The 16,290-nt window shown below is 37.0% G+C and overlaps 1 protein-coding gene across 1 annotated transcript in view; it reads left to right on the plus strand.

The window, feature by feature from the left end:
• Window positions 1-2,271: 2,271 nt before the first annotated feature.
• The window catches only part of LOC120771907 (homeotic protein female sterile), a 140,169-nt gene continuing 126,150 nt past the window's right edge, over window positions 2,272-16,290 (plus strand). Inside the window, exon 1 of the mRNA XM_040100190.1 lies at window positions 2,272-6,128. Within this exon, the coding sequence (XP_039956124.1) occupies window positions 4,220-6,128 (1,909 nt within the window). The 5' untranslated portion in view covers window positions 2,272-4,219. The remainder of the gene's footprint in view (window positions 6,129-16,290) is intronic.

Consider the following 16,290-nt stretch of genomic DNA (forward strand, 5'->3'; position numbering starts at 1 on the left):
GTGCGCATACATCACTACACAGGCTGCCCAGGAGCCGAAGACACGCAACAGAATAAAAGAAAACGTGAAAAGCATATAAAATATATATGCGAGAATAAAGCTAAAAATAGCCTACCAGCCAGCCAGGCAGTCGACCTAAAAGCGCTGTAAGTCAGGGCGCACACACACACAAGCGCGCACAGCAAGCGAGCAGTGGGCGCGGCGACGGTGTGCCACAGTGTCGCAGTGGTTTGGCAATTTTAGTGGCAACAAAAAAAAACCAAGTGGCAACTAAATTGGCGGAAAGGCAATATAAGCCGCGAGACTTTACTGCGTAGCTTTGGTGAAATATTAAAAGGAAAGCCAAGCAAAGAAAGCAAATAAAAGTAACGAAAAGAAAAGCAAAACTAGTGAGTGTGTTAGTGTGCTAAAAAAGCAAGAAAAAAACAAAAAAAAGCCAAAAAAGGTGAAGTGTGGTGACTAAAAGTCGTGGAGCCTTAGACGTGCAGATATTAACGGTATTCAAAAAAGTCCAGACAACAACAACAAAACGTCGGCTTAGTGAAAACACACGAAGCTGCGTTCGAAAATCAGAAAAATCCGAAAATAGCCAGCAATCGCACACTGAAAACTAATAAATTCGAACTCAAAGCCGCGCAGCACTATCCCCGTGTGTTCCGCAAGCCAGTTGAACCACATAAACGACGGCGCTGAGGTCAAAAGTCTGCGAGTTAGCTAAGCGTGGTGACACAGAGCCAACAACGCAAAGGATCAGCAGCGCAAAGCTTTTCATAGCCGCAACACAAACACACAAAAGCAACAGTTTGCGTGTGGCAATTCGATTTTCGCCACAACAACAACGCTTAAGCGTGGTGAAAGTAAGTAAGCGGATTAAAAATAAATCTGTACGTCGTCCATGTGTGAGTAGTGCGTGTCGTGCCACGCTAATATATACATAGCATCTACACGCACACGAAGTCTAAAACAATCGCACGAAGACAACAAAAATAAAGCGAGTGCCATAGAACACGAAAAGGCAATTAGTTGGAAGCTAAAGTTAGACGAGACGTAGATTGAAGTGTGTGTAGCCAAAGGCGAAACTAAACATTTAGGCACGACTTGAAACGATAACTGCAAAAACAAAAAAGCAAGTGAGCAGCACAAATTTGTAAGACGGCGAGTGCTAGCGCAGCGATCGGGCATAGGTAGCAACGAGTAAAGTGCGAAAGCAAAGCACATAAGCGCTGATAAGGCTGAATAGTTCCTCAAAGCAACAGCGAAACATTATAACGGTACTAAAAACTGTGAAGATTAATTAAAAAGTGAAGAAAAATATGCGTAGAAAATAAAATTGAAAAAAAATGTGAAAAAAATAAAAAAAAAAAATTTGCGAAGAAAATAAACGTGGAAAATATAATTGAAAAATATTCCAAAAAAAAATTTAAAATATACAGCCATGGTCACGCAAATAGCACACTTAGTCGTAAGAAGCAATAAGCGCTTATACGATTGAAAAATTTAAAACATATGTAAAATAATTTTTCGAAAAACTTTTTCGAAAAAATTTTCGAAAAAAATGTTTGAAAAATAATATTGAAAAATATTCTAGAAAAATTTAAAATATATGTAAAATAATTTTCCGAAAAATTTTTTCGAAAAAATTTTCGAAAAAAAATGTTTGAAAAATAAAATTGAAAAATATTCCAAAAAAATTTACAATATACATACATACATATGTATGTATGTACATATGTGAAATAATTTTCCAAAAAATTTTGCTAAAAAAAACCTGGAAAACATATGTATGTGAAAAATTTTCCAGAAAAATTTTAAATATACAAATGTATGTTAAATAATTAAAAAAAGAATAGACCCGAAAAATGAAATTGAAAAATATTCCAGAAAAATTTAAGGAAAAGAATAAAAGTGGAAAATATAATTGAAAAATATTTCAGAACAATTTAATAAAATTTTCGTAAATTTTTTCTAAAAGAATGTGTGTGAAAAATATAAAAATTGAAAAATTTTCCAAAAAAATGTAATATACATATGTACATATATGTTAAATAATTTTTCGAAAATTTTTTTTTTCAAAAATTTTTTTCGAAAAAAATAAACGTGGAAATTGAAAAATGTTCCAGAAAAAATTTTGCGAAAAAAACGTGGAAAAAATAACATACATATGTATACTCTGTGAACTAATTTTCCGAAAAATTTTTGCAAAAAAACAAAGGTGAAAAATAAAATTGACAAATATTTCAGATAAACTTATGAAAAAGAAATAAACTTGGAAAATATAAATGAAAAATATGCCAGAAAAATTTGTGGAAAAAGATATACATAAGTGAAAACTATAACTGAAAAAAAACTAAGTGAAGCGTCTTTACAGGCAATTTGCTGTACTAAGTTCCTCAAAAACTCGTAAGCTATAGGCGTGTGCGTTAGTACAACTACAACGCACGAAAGCGCTAAGACGAGAGAAAGAACCCTATATATCTACATACATATATACATATATAGACACGACCCTAACAACATAAGCTGCATAGCCGCAGTTACACGCGACAGAGACAAACTGGAGTTGCTAACGGTAAACGCGAACCGGCCAACAAGTCGATTATCGATTTTGTCTCCACTGACATATAACAAGATTGCTGCGTGCTAGAAAAAGCTAGCAAAAGACGAACCAGCAAGTGAACATAAAAACTAATAATAAAAGAAAAACTAATAATAAAAGGCCATAAAATAGACTGAAAGAAAAGAAAAAATCGACTATACAAACAACACGAAAGAGCTACGAGCAAATACTGGCAGACAGACAGCGCAACAGACAGACGGAAGACACTAACTGAAGTCTAGTTGCGCGAGCCAAGTGAGCAGGCGTTTGCAATAGAGCCCAAAAAACTATAAAAAAAAACAAAAATAAAAAACAACAACACAAACAACCAATACGGGGTGTTGGTAATGAAACCGGCCGCATACTAAGGGCGAACGAACGAACGTCTACGAGAAACAAGCGAATTGCAGCAACGACCCCCCAAACCCTAAACACAAACAAAGAAACAAACAACACAAATATTATTGTAATCGGTTGAGGGATTACAGTAACAACGAGTGTATGCGCGACTGGCGAGCCAAGCGCAAACGAACAGACAATTGAAGTCGGCGAAATTGCCATTTCAACGGCGTGTTATACAACGTTGGCAGTTGAGCCAACGCTGAAAGGCGAAACCGACAAATAATAGCCAGCGATGAAAACAAAGCGCACAGCGCAAAAGTAGCGAAAACCATAAAAAAAAATTAAAAAAAAACAAGTGGCAACTGTGGCAACAGAAATCAGGCAACGAACGGAAACAGTTGAACATAAAAGCCAGTTGCACAACAAACACACCAAAATCACAGAGAAATCAACGACGCAGCGAGACGTGTAACGTGTAAGAGGAAATCGAGGCGCAGGAAACACACACACACACACACAGGCACACAACAGTAGCGGAAACGTACTTTTGGCAAAAGATCAAAAACACGTCCTGTACGAAAGCAGGGACTAGGCGGGCACTACACACACGGCAAGCCGGGAAGCACACAAAGCGGCAGGCAACATAAGGCAGCAATCAACAATTTCGGCAAACAACGGAAAAAGTTGGTGAATAGGCGCCGACAGCGACAAGACGCCATAAACGCCACGATAAGAAAGCTCGTTTTGCCTTTGCTGGAAACTAACGAGTTTCATTGGCGGCATAAGGGCCAGCACTAGTTGACAAACACAAAGTAACAAAAAAACCAAAAACAAAACAAAAAAAAAACACAAATCAACAGTGAAATTAACGAGTGCAACGGTGGCAAGCAAAAGCACTTGCATATAAACCATTAAAACCGAAAGACTGTTAGAGAATGAAGACTTTTGTGTGCAAGCGTATGGCCGCTTAGACTTCGACGTACGCGCCCTAGTATCATAATACCCAAAAACGAAGCCAAAAAACAGTCTTACGCGTTAGTTAGACTAGCTAGAGATTCCCACTCAACAAGCAAAGCGGCATTTAAACTAAAATCCCTCCCAAAAACCAAGAAAAAAAATAAAGTAAAAAGAGCAACCTTTTGTCAGACCGAAACCACTTCGTCTACAATTGCAAACACCTAGTCATCTATATATATATATAATCCCCGGCAAGTAGTTACGCGAAAATCCCCAAAAATAGCACGTCTACTTGAGCGTTTGCGTCGCATCAACAAAAAGAAAATGTTCTACTCGCTCGTGCAGACCATCGTTTGTGTGCTGCTCATTCAAGCCGGCATTTATGCGCTACACTTGAATGGACCAAGCGCCAACAGCAATGGCGCGAGCTTGGGTAGCGTCGGCGGCGGCGGCGGCGGCGGTGTCAATGTGCCAACGAGTCATGGCGGTAGCGGCGCCGCACAGCTCAATGCCGCCGTCAATACAAATCAAATGCTGAACATACTCTCCGCCAATCAGCATGCACAACATCTGCATGCCGGCGGCAGCGGTAGTGGCAGTGGCGGCGGCGGCGGCGGTGGTGGTGGCGATATTGGGCGCTCGCGTACGCTTAGCAATTCCGCTGTCAATCCGTTGGGTAATGCCGGCCGCTTGTCACAGGAATTAGCCGATAGAGCACAGCTCGAACGCGAACGTCTCATGTTACTCGGACTGGCGAAGCAGACAGCGCTGGCAAGTGGCGGTGGTACCGGTCATCATGGACGTCCCATTATTACTGGTCGCATACAAATGAGTCCCGTCGACGATGTGGAGAGCGACTATACGTCGCTGTTGTTGCCACAGACACGTGGTCCGTTGTATGGCAGTGTTGTTAAAGAGCCGGCGGCCGTGGAGGATGATGAGTATGTCGATGAGGAGCAGCGTGAATACGATAGAGCACGTTTGGCTAGCGGTGCACATAGGAAGTATGAGTATGGTCGTATAGTCGAGCCAGCTGAACGTGAAGAGTATGCGGAGCCGCAGCCCATCGATGAGTTGGATGAGCTAATTGAAGCTGAACCGGAGATGGACGATGTGCTCTCCGATTTAGAGAGCTATCAGTATTTGGATGAGCTGTTGCCGCCAGAGCATCGCAGTTTGTGGGGTGATGACGGTTTGGGTTATGGCATTGCCGGCGGCAATAGTCGTCCGCATCATCTGAATGACGGTTTTCCATTGCTGTTGAATCCATATCGCACGCTTGAAGAGTTGGAGAATAGTCCGTCGCACACCTTGCAAGAAATATTCGAAAAGGAGTCGCATGACAAAGCCGAGACGAAAGCCCACCGCCAACATGTGTTACACCCGACACGCGAGCAGCAGAAGCAGCAGCAACAGTACGAACAACAACAACAACAACAAGCACGTCATCAACAGTCAACGCAGCCACAGCAGCAATATACATTCAGCGGCGGCGTTAAGCACCGCAACGGTGGCTACGGCGTTGACTACAACAACAACATGCAGCAGAAGTGGCAGCGTAAGCGTTCGCAGCAACAACAACAGCAACGTCAATTACAGCAATGGCAACGCAATATATTTGGCCAGCAACTAAAACAACAACAATTACATCATTTCGGCGCGCAGCCACAGCGCCACAGCAAACTGTCGCTGGCCAACTCAGAAGCCACCGCCACTAAACATATACCGTTAAATGACAGCACCAATGACCTCAACAACAATAACAGCAATAACAAATTGTCAAGCGCTTTGAACGCATTGGCAACGCAACAACAAAGTTCCTCCGCACCTATAATAACCAGCGGCGATGCGGCTATAAAGAGTGATCAGCTGCAGCAACAACAACGACAACAACAACAACAGCAAGAACCAGATGAGCCAAGACAGGTTGGCAAGGTTAGCACTGCTGATGATGCCAGCCCAGCAACGGGCTTATCAAAGGCTGCTGCCAAATTGAAGGCACAGCAGCAGCAGCAGCAACAACAACACAAAAAACAGCAGACGCCGTCACAAAAGCAAGATTCTTTCTTGCATCCCAACCATAAGCGCTCCGGCAGCGTTGGTGGCGTCGGTGCCGCCAATGGCATGTCGGCAGCGGCTGCTGCGGCGGCGACTAACGGTTACTCCTCCATCGCCAGCCAGCTGATGTTGCGTACGGCGCGAGGGCAGCGGCAGTATGACGTGCCACAAATAGGTGAGTCAGACAGAATTTTTCCTTAAATCAATATTAATTTGTAAATACTATCAAAGTACGAGCATATGAGTTGTAATTGCTTGAAGGCAACGTAGAAGAGCTTTGGCTTACACACTTTGCAACAATTTTAGGTTATGTGTCGGATACTTAAAAAATTTATTTATAGTAATTTTTGTGAACAAAATTTTGAAGCCAAAATGCTTCGAAAATCAAAAGAAGACATCAAAAACGAAATGAAATATTTCAGTATGTTGTTGTAATAGTCGAAAAATATTTTCCTAGAACTCACGAATGTCCACGATGTTGTGAACTCATCGACTCTATCAAAGGCAGATGCCCTCAGCAGATTTTTTTTGGTAAAAGAAACAAATACTTCGGGCCCACAATACAAAATCTTATAAAGAATTGTGATCAAAACTTTTCAAATTTACCAGATTATGTAACCCGCAAGATCGAAATTGCCGGAACGAAATTTTGTAAACTAATTTTGGAATTGGCGTTCAGTCAACACATCTTCTTCGTATACTACTATGAGCAAAAAATAATAAGAGAATTTGTTAATAATTTTAAAATTATTAATTTCTTAAAATTCTTAATTTATTCTTCAAAACCTATGCCATCCCGCTCAAAGTAATTCCTTGGGCCGCAATACACTTTTGCGAAACATTTTTTCCGATTCTCGCAACAGTTGTGAAAGTCAATTTACGGAATAACCTTTAATGCGCGTAGCGCTTCACGTTAAATGTCTTCAATTGGCTCAAAACGGTTTCCGTGGAACGGTTGTTTGACTTTTCTGAATAACCAGAAATCACACGGAGATAACTCAAGCTAATACGGTGGTCACGGCGCGATATTGATTGAAAGTTTGGTGAAAAACTCACGAAGAATCAGTGCAGTATGCGACGTTGCCTTATCAAGGTGCAAAAACCAAGAGTTGTCGGCCCATACTTCCGGTCTCTTTTTAGGTATAGCTTCGCGCAAACGACGCATAACACTTCAATAGTATCCACTGTTGATAGTTTGGCCGAACGGAAGATATTCGGAGTGCACGTCATATCGATAATCAAAGAAGACCTGCTTTAACGTGTTCGGCTCACCTTTGCCACGATATTCGGCCATTTGATCGTCTGTTGCCGAGTCATAAGCAGTCGGAAAGCATAGTTTCACAGTTTTTGAAAGCAAATGGTTTCAAATGGTTTTCACTGATACTTCCAATATTCCAACGATGCTTGTAAGATCGTTTAGATCGTACGATGTATTAATCAAAAGCACTTGCTTGCGACAAACAATTATCACAATTATCAACATTCTGAACGTTTCGGCACCAGAAATTTGAGTCCCCAAACACAATTTAATGAATGTTTCGCCCACAGCAGTATGTGCAATTTGTAGTTAACTAAAAACTGTTGTCCACCATGGAACTGCTTTGGGCTTTCTTCGTGGTGGTGTTCTATATTTCTCGCTTTAGAACTTACGTTTTTTTCTGAAGTCCCGCTTTATTAACCAGAGAACATTTTCTGTAGTATTCTTCACGTTCTTTCAGTTTTCTTCGTTTTGAAGCACTGATTGCCTGCGTTTGCATTTGACATAATTGTGTTCGACGCCGTCCTGGTTTGCGTCCTTGTATATAGGGTATGTGACGCCTCTTCGTCTATCAGTGCTCGGATAACATCTGTGGAGTATACTCATAATAATCCACTTCGACATGTTTTCTGTGGGACTTTTGATATTGGAATCTTTGATATATTTGATCAGCCTAGCCGCCCATATGCAATGACGTTCTTGCTCCTAACGATTTTCCAAGGTGTCAGTCTTTACTTCCTCTTTTGTGTTGATGGCATTTGTTCCTTGTTTCTTCAATGTTCACATATTCTTTCCTTCAAATGCTAGTAAGCCGATGGCGGTGCTTCTGTTCACCACTGTTACAGATACGCCTGAAACTATGCGGTATGCCGTTCCTACTGTTAGTGTAGCTTTGTGATACACTTTTTCTTTCTTTGCGTCGGTTACTTTTCTTCATTGAGTCTGCCCATAACTCTGTATTGCATGTTCCCGTAGAACAAGACAATAGTGAGATCGACATTAGAAGCATTCTTTTATACTGAGTCAGTTCTTTGATGTTGTTCATAAGTTGGATTTGTGCTCAGTTGGTAAGCATAGAGTCTAGCACATACACATAGGTAATACCAGCTCAGGTTTTTCTATGATTAAGGGAAGTTTAAGTCCCCGTGTCGTCTTCTTAGCTGACTAGGTATGTATCGTCAGGCATTTCGGGGCTTCATATGCCGTTATAGCAGAAATTCCAGAGATCTGGGCCGAGAATTGATCTCTTCGCAGTAGCTCACCTTTAAGTGACGTGGTCCTTCAGGGGTACAGCAAAGCAAAGCTCTGTCTTTCAAGTAGCTTCTCACCATTCTTCTTCTTTATTCGCATACACATGCGTAAGCCGAATTTTCAACAGCGCGCCAGTCTTCCTTTGCTTCCTCCGGCGAATACTGCGTCGAATACTTTCAGAGCTGGAGTGTTTCCGGCATTTCGGACGACATGACCTTGCTAGCGTAGCCGCTGTCTCTTAATTCGCTGAACTATGTCAATGTCGTCGTGTATCTCGTACAGCTCATCGTTCCATCGAATGCGATATTCGCCGTGGCCAACGCGCAAAGGACCATAAATCTTTCGCAGAACTTTTCTCTCTAAAACTCGCAACGTCGACTAATCAGTTGTTGTCATCGCCTATGACGCTGCACTATACTCGTATTGCAGGTCGGGGATGAGGAGTGACTTGTAGGATTAGGTCTTTGCTCGTCAAGAGAGGACTTCACTTTTGAATTGCCTACTCAGTCCGAAGTAGCACCTGTTGGCAAGAGTTATCCTGCGTTGGATGTCCAGGCAGACTAAATTATTTACGGTTCCGAGGTAGACGAAATTATTTACGATTTCAAAATTATGACTGTTAATAGTGACGTGGGAGCCAAGTCGCGAATGCGATGACTGTTTGTTTGATGACAGGAGATATTTCGTCTTGTCCTCATTCACTACCAGACCCATTTGCTTCGCTTTCTTATCGAATCCGGCGCGGTTGTTGAGGTCAATTACATTAATAGCATCGGAGGACGGAGATTGTACCTACTCTATTCAGCTCTGCTGCTCGAATTATTTAATATTTAAAGAGTATAAATGTACGGCTAGAACCGAACCCAACTCTTCCTTACTTCTTTAATATGAATTTTAAATATTTGCTCAGATTTAATTTTTCTATTTCGTAACTCAATTTGATCACAGGCGCAAATTTGAGCGCTAATTCTCCTACAACACTAAAAACATTTAAACTTACATAATCCTTGTAACAGCATATCTATGCGTCGCCTTGCATCTACCTCTCACTGTCTCTCCCACAGCGACAACTTGCTTATCCTACTGCACGGCGGCGCGCTGACTCCTTTTCGCCAGCACACACTTGACTTCAACGAGCGCACAATTAGTATGTGCGCCGCAGGATATTCATATGAGTATGAGCGCGTGTGTGTGTGAGTGTGTACATACACACTTGTTAAGTACTAGCTACTAATCTAATGCCACAGCAGGCGATTAGCATTTTACTTGCAGTCACACACTTCGATTGAGTTGCCACTGGCGTTGCTGAGCGCGACATCGTCGTAGTCTAAGGATTTCACATTGAGAGCGACCGACTCCTTGTGAAAGTATGTCATACGCTAAAGTGTCAACCTTATCTATGCAAGTGTGCGTGCGTACGCTGTCTTGCATGCTTAGCTGTTAATCCATTCATCCTTTATGCAACACTTACATACAAATATACATGCATATATGTACATATGTATAATTTATATATATATTAGCTACTTGCTGTCGTTGCACGCCGTCGTGGTGTTCCTTGTGATTCCGGGAATGTCACGGTGGGCGGCCATACGGAAGCGCGCCTTTGAAGTGAAGCTGCGAGCCACTTCACATTGTTTGTTTAATTTTTCTGGTTATTTTTTTTTTTTTTCTTACATAATTTATTTTCGTGTGATTGCAGCGCTAGTGGCTGGCAAGGATGCTGCTCTATAGATGTGTATGTGCGTTTGTATGTATATAGTTGCGTGTCTTGTAGTTTGTAGTGTGTGTCTGCGCTATTGGCATAATGAGCGCTGCCACTAATTGCATCATCTTTGTTAACATTGGCGACAATTAGTCTGGGATGTCGGTGCGTCGTGGTAAGATGTGAGACTTAGGGGTGTGTGTTTTATCGGTCGGTCGTCGATTTGTACGAAATTTCGTGATTTTTTGTTTTTTATTGTACAAGAAACATAAAATTAAAAATTATTGAATAAACAAGTCAAATTGCGCGTGTGAATCTGGAATTAATCAAAAAGAAAAAAATTAAAAAAATAATTAAAAAATTTTAAAAAAATATTTAAATATATTTACAAAAAATTTTAATGAAAGATGATGAAATGAATTATATTAATTTGTTAAACTTACGATTATATAAAAACTATAACTAAATTTAATCGGACAAAAATTGCGAATAAAAATATGAAATTATTCAATAAATTATAAAACAATATTTTATATGCAAATCAGAAATTAAAAACATATAATGAGAAAAATAACATCATAAATTTAATTTATTAATATTACAACAAAAACATAAAATATTAAATAAGGGAAAATTAATTAAAATTAATTAAAATTAAAATTTAACAAAAAAATACGATTTAAAACAAATAGTTAAAACTTAAATTAGCAAAAATTGCGAATAAGGATAAGCAATTAATTAAAAAAAATCATAAAAAAATATAATACATATTAGTTAGCATACAAAAAATATTAAAAAAAAAACATATATGATATAATTAACTTATTACTAAAAAAATAAAAAAAATTGCTAAATTTGACAAAAATTTAAATTAATTAAAATAAAAATTAAAAAATTTAATTAACTAAAATTTAAATTTAATAAAAATTACGATTATATAAAAAAAATTAAATTAAAATTTGCAAAAATTGTCAATAAATATATGAAATTAGTTTAAAAAAAATCATAAAAAATTTAATTAATATAAATTAAAATACCAAAAAAGTTATAAATGAAACACATATAATAAAATGAATTTTATATTAATATTACTAAAGAAAAATTTAAAAAGAAATTAATGAGACTTTAATAAAAATTAATTTAATTAAAATTAAAATTAAATAAAAATTAAATAAAAATTAAATTAACTAAAATTAAATTTTAACAAAAATTACGATTATACATATAATACGATTATACATATAATACAACTAAAGTTGGTCAAAAAGTGCGACTAAAGATATGTAATTAATTATAAAAATCATAAAATATATAATACATACATACAAATACATACATATGTGCATAAATGAGAAAACAAAAAATTTATGTGGAACATACATATATAAAAAAATTAACTTAATATATTTATTAAAATTACTAAAAAAATAAATTAAATTTGACAAAAAATTTAATTAATTAAATTTAAATTAAAAAATTTGATTAACTAAAATGCTGAAAAATTGAAAACTGAAATTCTATTAAATTTGACTAAAAATTTAAATTAATTTAAAAAAAATAAATTAAATTTGACAAAAAAATAAATAATTAAAATATAAAACAAAAATTTAATGATTTAAAATTCAAAAAAAAAAAAAAATAATTTTTGAAAATTAACAAAATAAAACATTTAAAAAAAAAAAAAAAAAAATGAATCCTAATTAGTTAAAATAAATTTTGACAAAAAAAATTAAATAAAATAATTAATTAAAATCATTAAAATAAAATTAAATTAGAATTAAAAAAATGAAATTAACAAAAGTTAAAAAATTATAACAGCATTAAATAAATTAAAAAATCATTAAAACATATTAAAACGTATTAAAGTAAAAAAATAAAGTAGATAATATGAAAAGATAAATAAAATAAATGAATTAAAATCATTTAAAACTATTAAGATAGAAATATTAAAGTTAAAGAAAAATTAAAAAAGAATAAAATACCAAATAAATAAATTTAAAATTACTAAAAAATATTATAATAAAAAAATTGGAGGTATTGAAAATTAAGAAAATTAAAAAAAATAAAAAAAAAATTAAGACATTAAATAAATTAATTAAAATCATTAAAACGTGTCAAAATAAAAAAGTTAAAGTTAAAGTAAATTAAGAAAAATTTTAAAAATAAAATAAATTAAGTAAAATTATTAAAACATATTATAATAAAAATATTGAAGTTATTAAAGTTTAAAAAAATTAACAAAAATTATAAAAAATTAAAAAAATATTGTTGATAAGTAATTGTAAAATAATTGGAAGTTAATTTTTTAAAATTATAAAAACGTACACTAATTAAAAACAAAAACATGAATAAAAACCTTAATGAAAATTGCAAATAAATAAAACAATAATTATTTGGGCAAAAAATAATAAATAAAAATTAATTAAACATTGAAACAAAAACATAACAGTGAATGGTTTTTTTACTTTTTGTTTTTTTTTTTTTTTAATTTTATTTTTGTGCTAAAATTATTTGTTGCTAAAAACAGTTAAAATATTTACTTCTTGAATTACTCGAATTTCTTTGCAAATAAGTGCCTTCGAAATAAACTACCATTGAGTCACTCTAACTCACCACTGTAAATCGAACAAACCTCTCACCACAACCCCTTTCCAACATAAAAATGTCCACTTACACCCCTGCAAAAGTGTTCATCACGTTGCTGTTGTTGCTGCTACTCACTAGCAAACAGCATGCAATGCGTCTAATGGCTGGACATAATTCGCCGACGCGTACACAAAACATATACGAAGCCGAACTGTCAACGCTTGTTGACCTACTGCCAGCCTCCGACGACTATTTAACTGACGGTGGCGGCGGCGGTGGCGACGCTGCTGAAGCGGGCGAATGGAATTATCTGCAAGATGTGAACGCGCCTTATGGCAGCTTGAGTGAAACGTTTCAATTGGAAGCAGATTTGTTGCGTTTACAAAAGTGGCGTCAAACGAAGCAACAACAACAACAACGGCAGCAGTTGTGGTTGCAGCAAATGCTGCAGCAATATTTGATGAAGCCACAACAGCAGTTGAGTGGTGTACAACAACAACAACAACAACAAGTGCCCTTCAAGCAACAAAAGCAGCAGCAACAGCAACCGCCACTGAGAAAGCAACAACAACAGCCACACATTATAGCACAAGCAACCACGCCGAAACCACAGCAATCAGAAACACATACTCAGCAGGTGACCCATGACCTCTTCAATGAGCATTATGTAGTAGGCGAGGAGGTGACGGTTGACAAACCGGATAGAGCTTCTACGATACCGCAAATCAGTGAGTTCAAATGTTAATTTTTTACACTCCACAGATAAAATAGATTCAAACACTAATTTCGTTTTGATCGGTCAGCTTGTATGGCAGCTATATGCCATAGTGGTCCGATCTGAGCAATTTCTTTGGAGATTGCGTCACTCTTTAAGACAATGATTTAGTTTCGTGAAGATATATTTCCGAACAGAAAAAAGTTCCCATACTAGGTTAGTTGATCGCTAATTTTATATGACAGCTATATAGAAATCCCGGAAAGGATCCCAAAAAGGGTCTGTCCATACTTTTGGATCCATATGTCAAAAACAGTTAGACTAGTTCGTGTTTATACAAAAGAACGTTCAGATGAACGTGGCTTAATCGACTCGGCTTGTCATGTTGTTTATATACTAAAGGATCCATATTCGAGGTTCCCTACTTTTTTTAAATAAGGAGCACATAAACTTCAAATTCAATGGGGAATGTTTTTTATCAGTCGAAAGAACATTCGTTGGCATTTATTTTTTGAAGATTATCTTTTTCAAATGTTGGCCGTGGATACGACTCAGATGGTTCAACCGTTGAGACCAATTTTTAATGACTCGTTCGAGCATTTCTGATAACTGGCGAAGTACACGAGGCCTGAATCGAAGCGAGATTATCCGCATAGACTGTAAACTTTACATAATCCCCACAGGAAAAAGTCTAACGGTGTGATATCACACGATCTTGGTGGCCAATCGACAGGCCCAAAACGTGAAATTACTTTCTCACTGAAGTGTTCTCTCAATAAATCCATTGATTAACACGATGTTGTGGGAAGTGGTGTCGTGTTTTTGAAACCAAATGTCGCCGAGATCACGAGCACGAGCTTCAATTTCAGGCATAAAATAGCCGGTTATCATGGCGCGATAACTTTCGTCATTGACGGTTACGTTCTCACGGATATCATTTTTGAAGAAATTTGGACCGATGATACCACCGTCCCACAAACCACCAGATTTCTATATAAAATGACAGCTTTTGGATCTCTTCAGGTTGCTCTTTGTCACAAATGCGGAAATTTAGTTTTGTCTGCTAAATAAAATTTTGCTCGAAAACATGTGATCTTTTTGGAACTTTTCAGGAGCCCATAAATCGTAGCATTGTCGCTTAGGAAGGTCGAGCGGCTTCAGTTCTTGCACAAGCTGTATTTAGTATGTGTAAGTTTAAGATTTTTACGTAAAAAGCTCGAAATCGCTCCATACGTCAGTCTGAACTGGGCCGAATCGACTCTCCACGGTCTTCGTGTACACTCTCAGCTACGGCTACTATATTTTCTTCATTGCGTATTGGACCTGGTCTATTCGGTCGAATATTATCCAATAATGAATGCCAGGTCTCAAGATGGTGTATTGTGCAGCAAATAGTACGCTCAGTGGGCCGATTATGTTGACCCGAAGTTGAGCGAAGCGCGCGAAACACGGTCTTTACAGATCGTGAATTTTCATAGTAAAGTTGTACGATTTGTAGACGCTGCTCAGGCTTAAGTCTTTCCACGATGAATTGCTAATCAGTACTGAACAAAAATAACATGACAGCTTGAAACGACTCACTCGTGATCTGTCCGAGAAAGGCTATTGAAAAAGTACCTTTATTTGGATTACACGTTATAGACACATGTATGTCTTTTATAGGATCTCCGACTTTTTTTCTGGGAGTTATAAGCTTCGTGACAAACTTACTATACTGAAATGTAAAATTGAAAGAAAACGTGGCCTACATTTAGGCATCAACTTTTATAATTTAGCTAAGTCATACACCTTTCGTATTGATTAGTGTTGCTCATCTGCTAGCAAGTGATGAAGAAACTTCAATACTGTGAAAGCAGTTTTGATTTTTTTTAATTTAAAGTATTGAATAGCATTTAGACATATTATTATTGGTTTGGTGGAAAGAAAATAAACTTGTTTGTTGTTTGAATGCCAAAAGAAAATATTCAAAATACTTTTTAAGACGTCCTGTAGTAATAATACTAAAAAATTTTCATTAAATTTGTGTTTTTACCCAGTTATTTACTGACAAAAATTTAAGCTTGCCTTTTTTAAATAATTTTTTATTAAACGCATGCAAAATTATTGAATATACATACATATGTTCAACCTCCTTTTCTGCAAAATGTCCGTTAACATAGCTCGTCAACATGTCCGTTATTGAATGTCAACAATTATTTTTCCATGGAAATCAGTCATTAATGCCATCGGCAAACTATCATATTTTATTAATTAATTTGCACGGTTTATTGACCCTCATAATTTGTGCTCGCCTCTTCATTATGAGCGTATATGTATTAGTACATATATACAGTTATGCTGTCTGCCTACATTTGGCTGGCATCGTGACACTTTAATTACAAACATATGGCTCATATATATTCACATATACTAGTAAACTAGTGACTGCTCAGTAGGCTTGTGTGTGTTTGGTCAATGAAGTGATGATAAAGAGCAGCGAGCGGCGTCCTTCCGGGAATCCGTTTAGCGCATCCACACGCAGCGTTAGTGCGACGCACAGCCGCACACATACACACGCAGTTGTCGATAAACGCGTCACACTGGGCTCGGTATTTGACTTTGGCGGCGTTGGGTATTTTTAGCACTTACGACAGGATACGCAATAGCCAAGCGTTTGCGCGTTCAAGTAGCTGTGGCAAATAAACAAACAAACAGACAGAGAAGTTGACAGTGCAACACTAATAATTAGTTGTAGGTGAGTGTGTGTGAGTATTTATATGGGTTAAGCGCAGATGCGTCGAATTATGGGAATTTCCTTTGAATTCTGCGCGCCTTGTTTGGGA

Source organism: Bactrocera tryoni, chromosome 3 (genome assembly GCF_016617805.1).
Source record: "Bactrocera tryoni isolate S06 chromosome 3, CSIRO_BtryS06_freeze2, whole genome shotgun sequence".
NCBI classification, from domain to species: Eukaryota; Metazoa; Arthropoda; class Insecta; order Diptera; family Tephritidae; genus Bactrocera; species Bactrocera tryoni.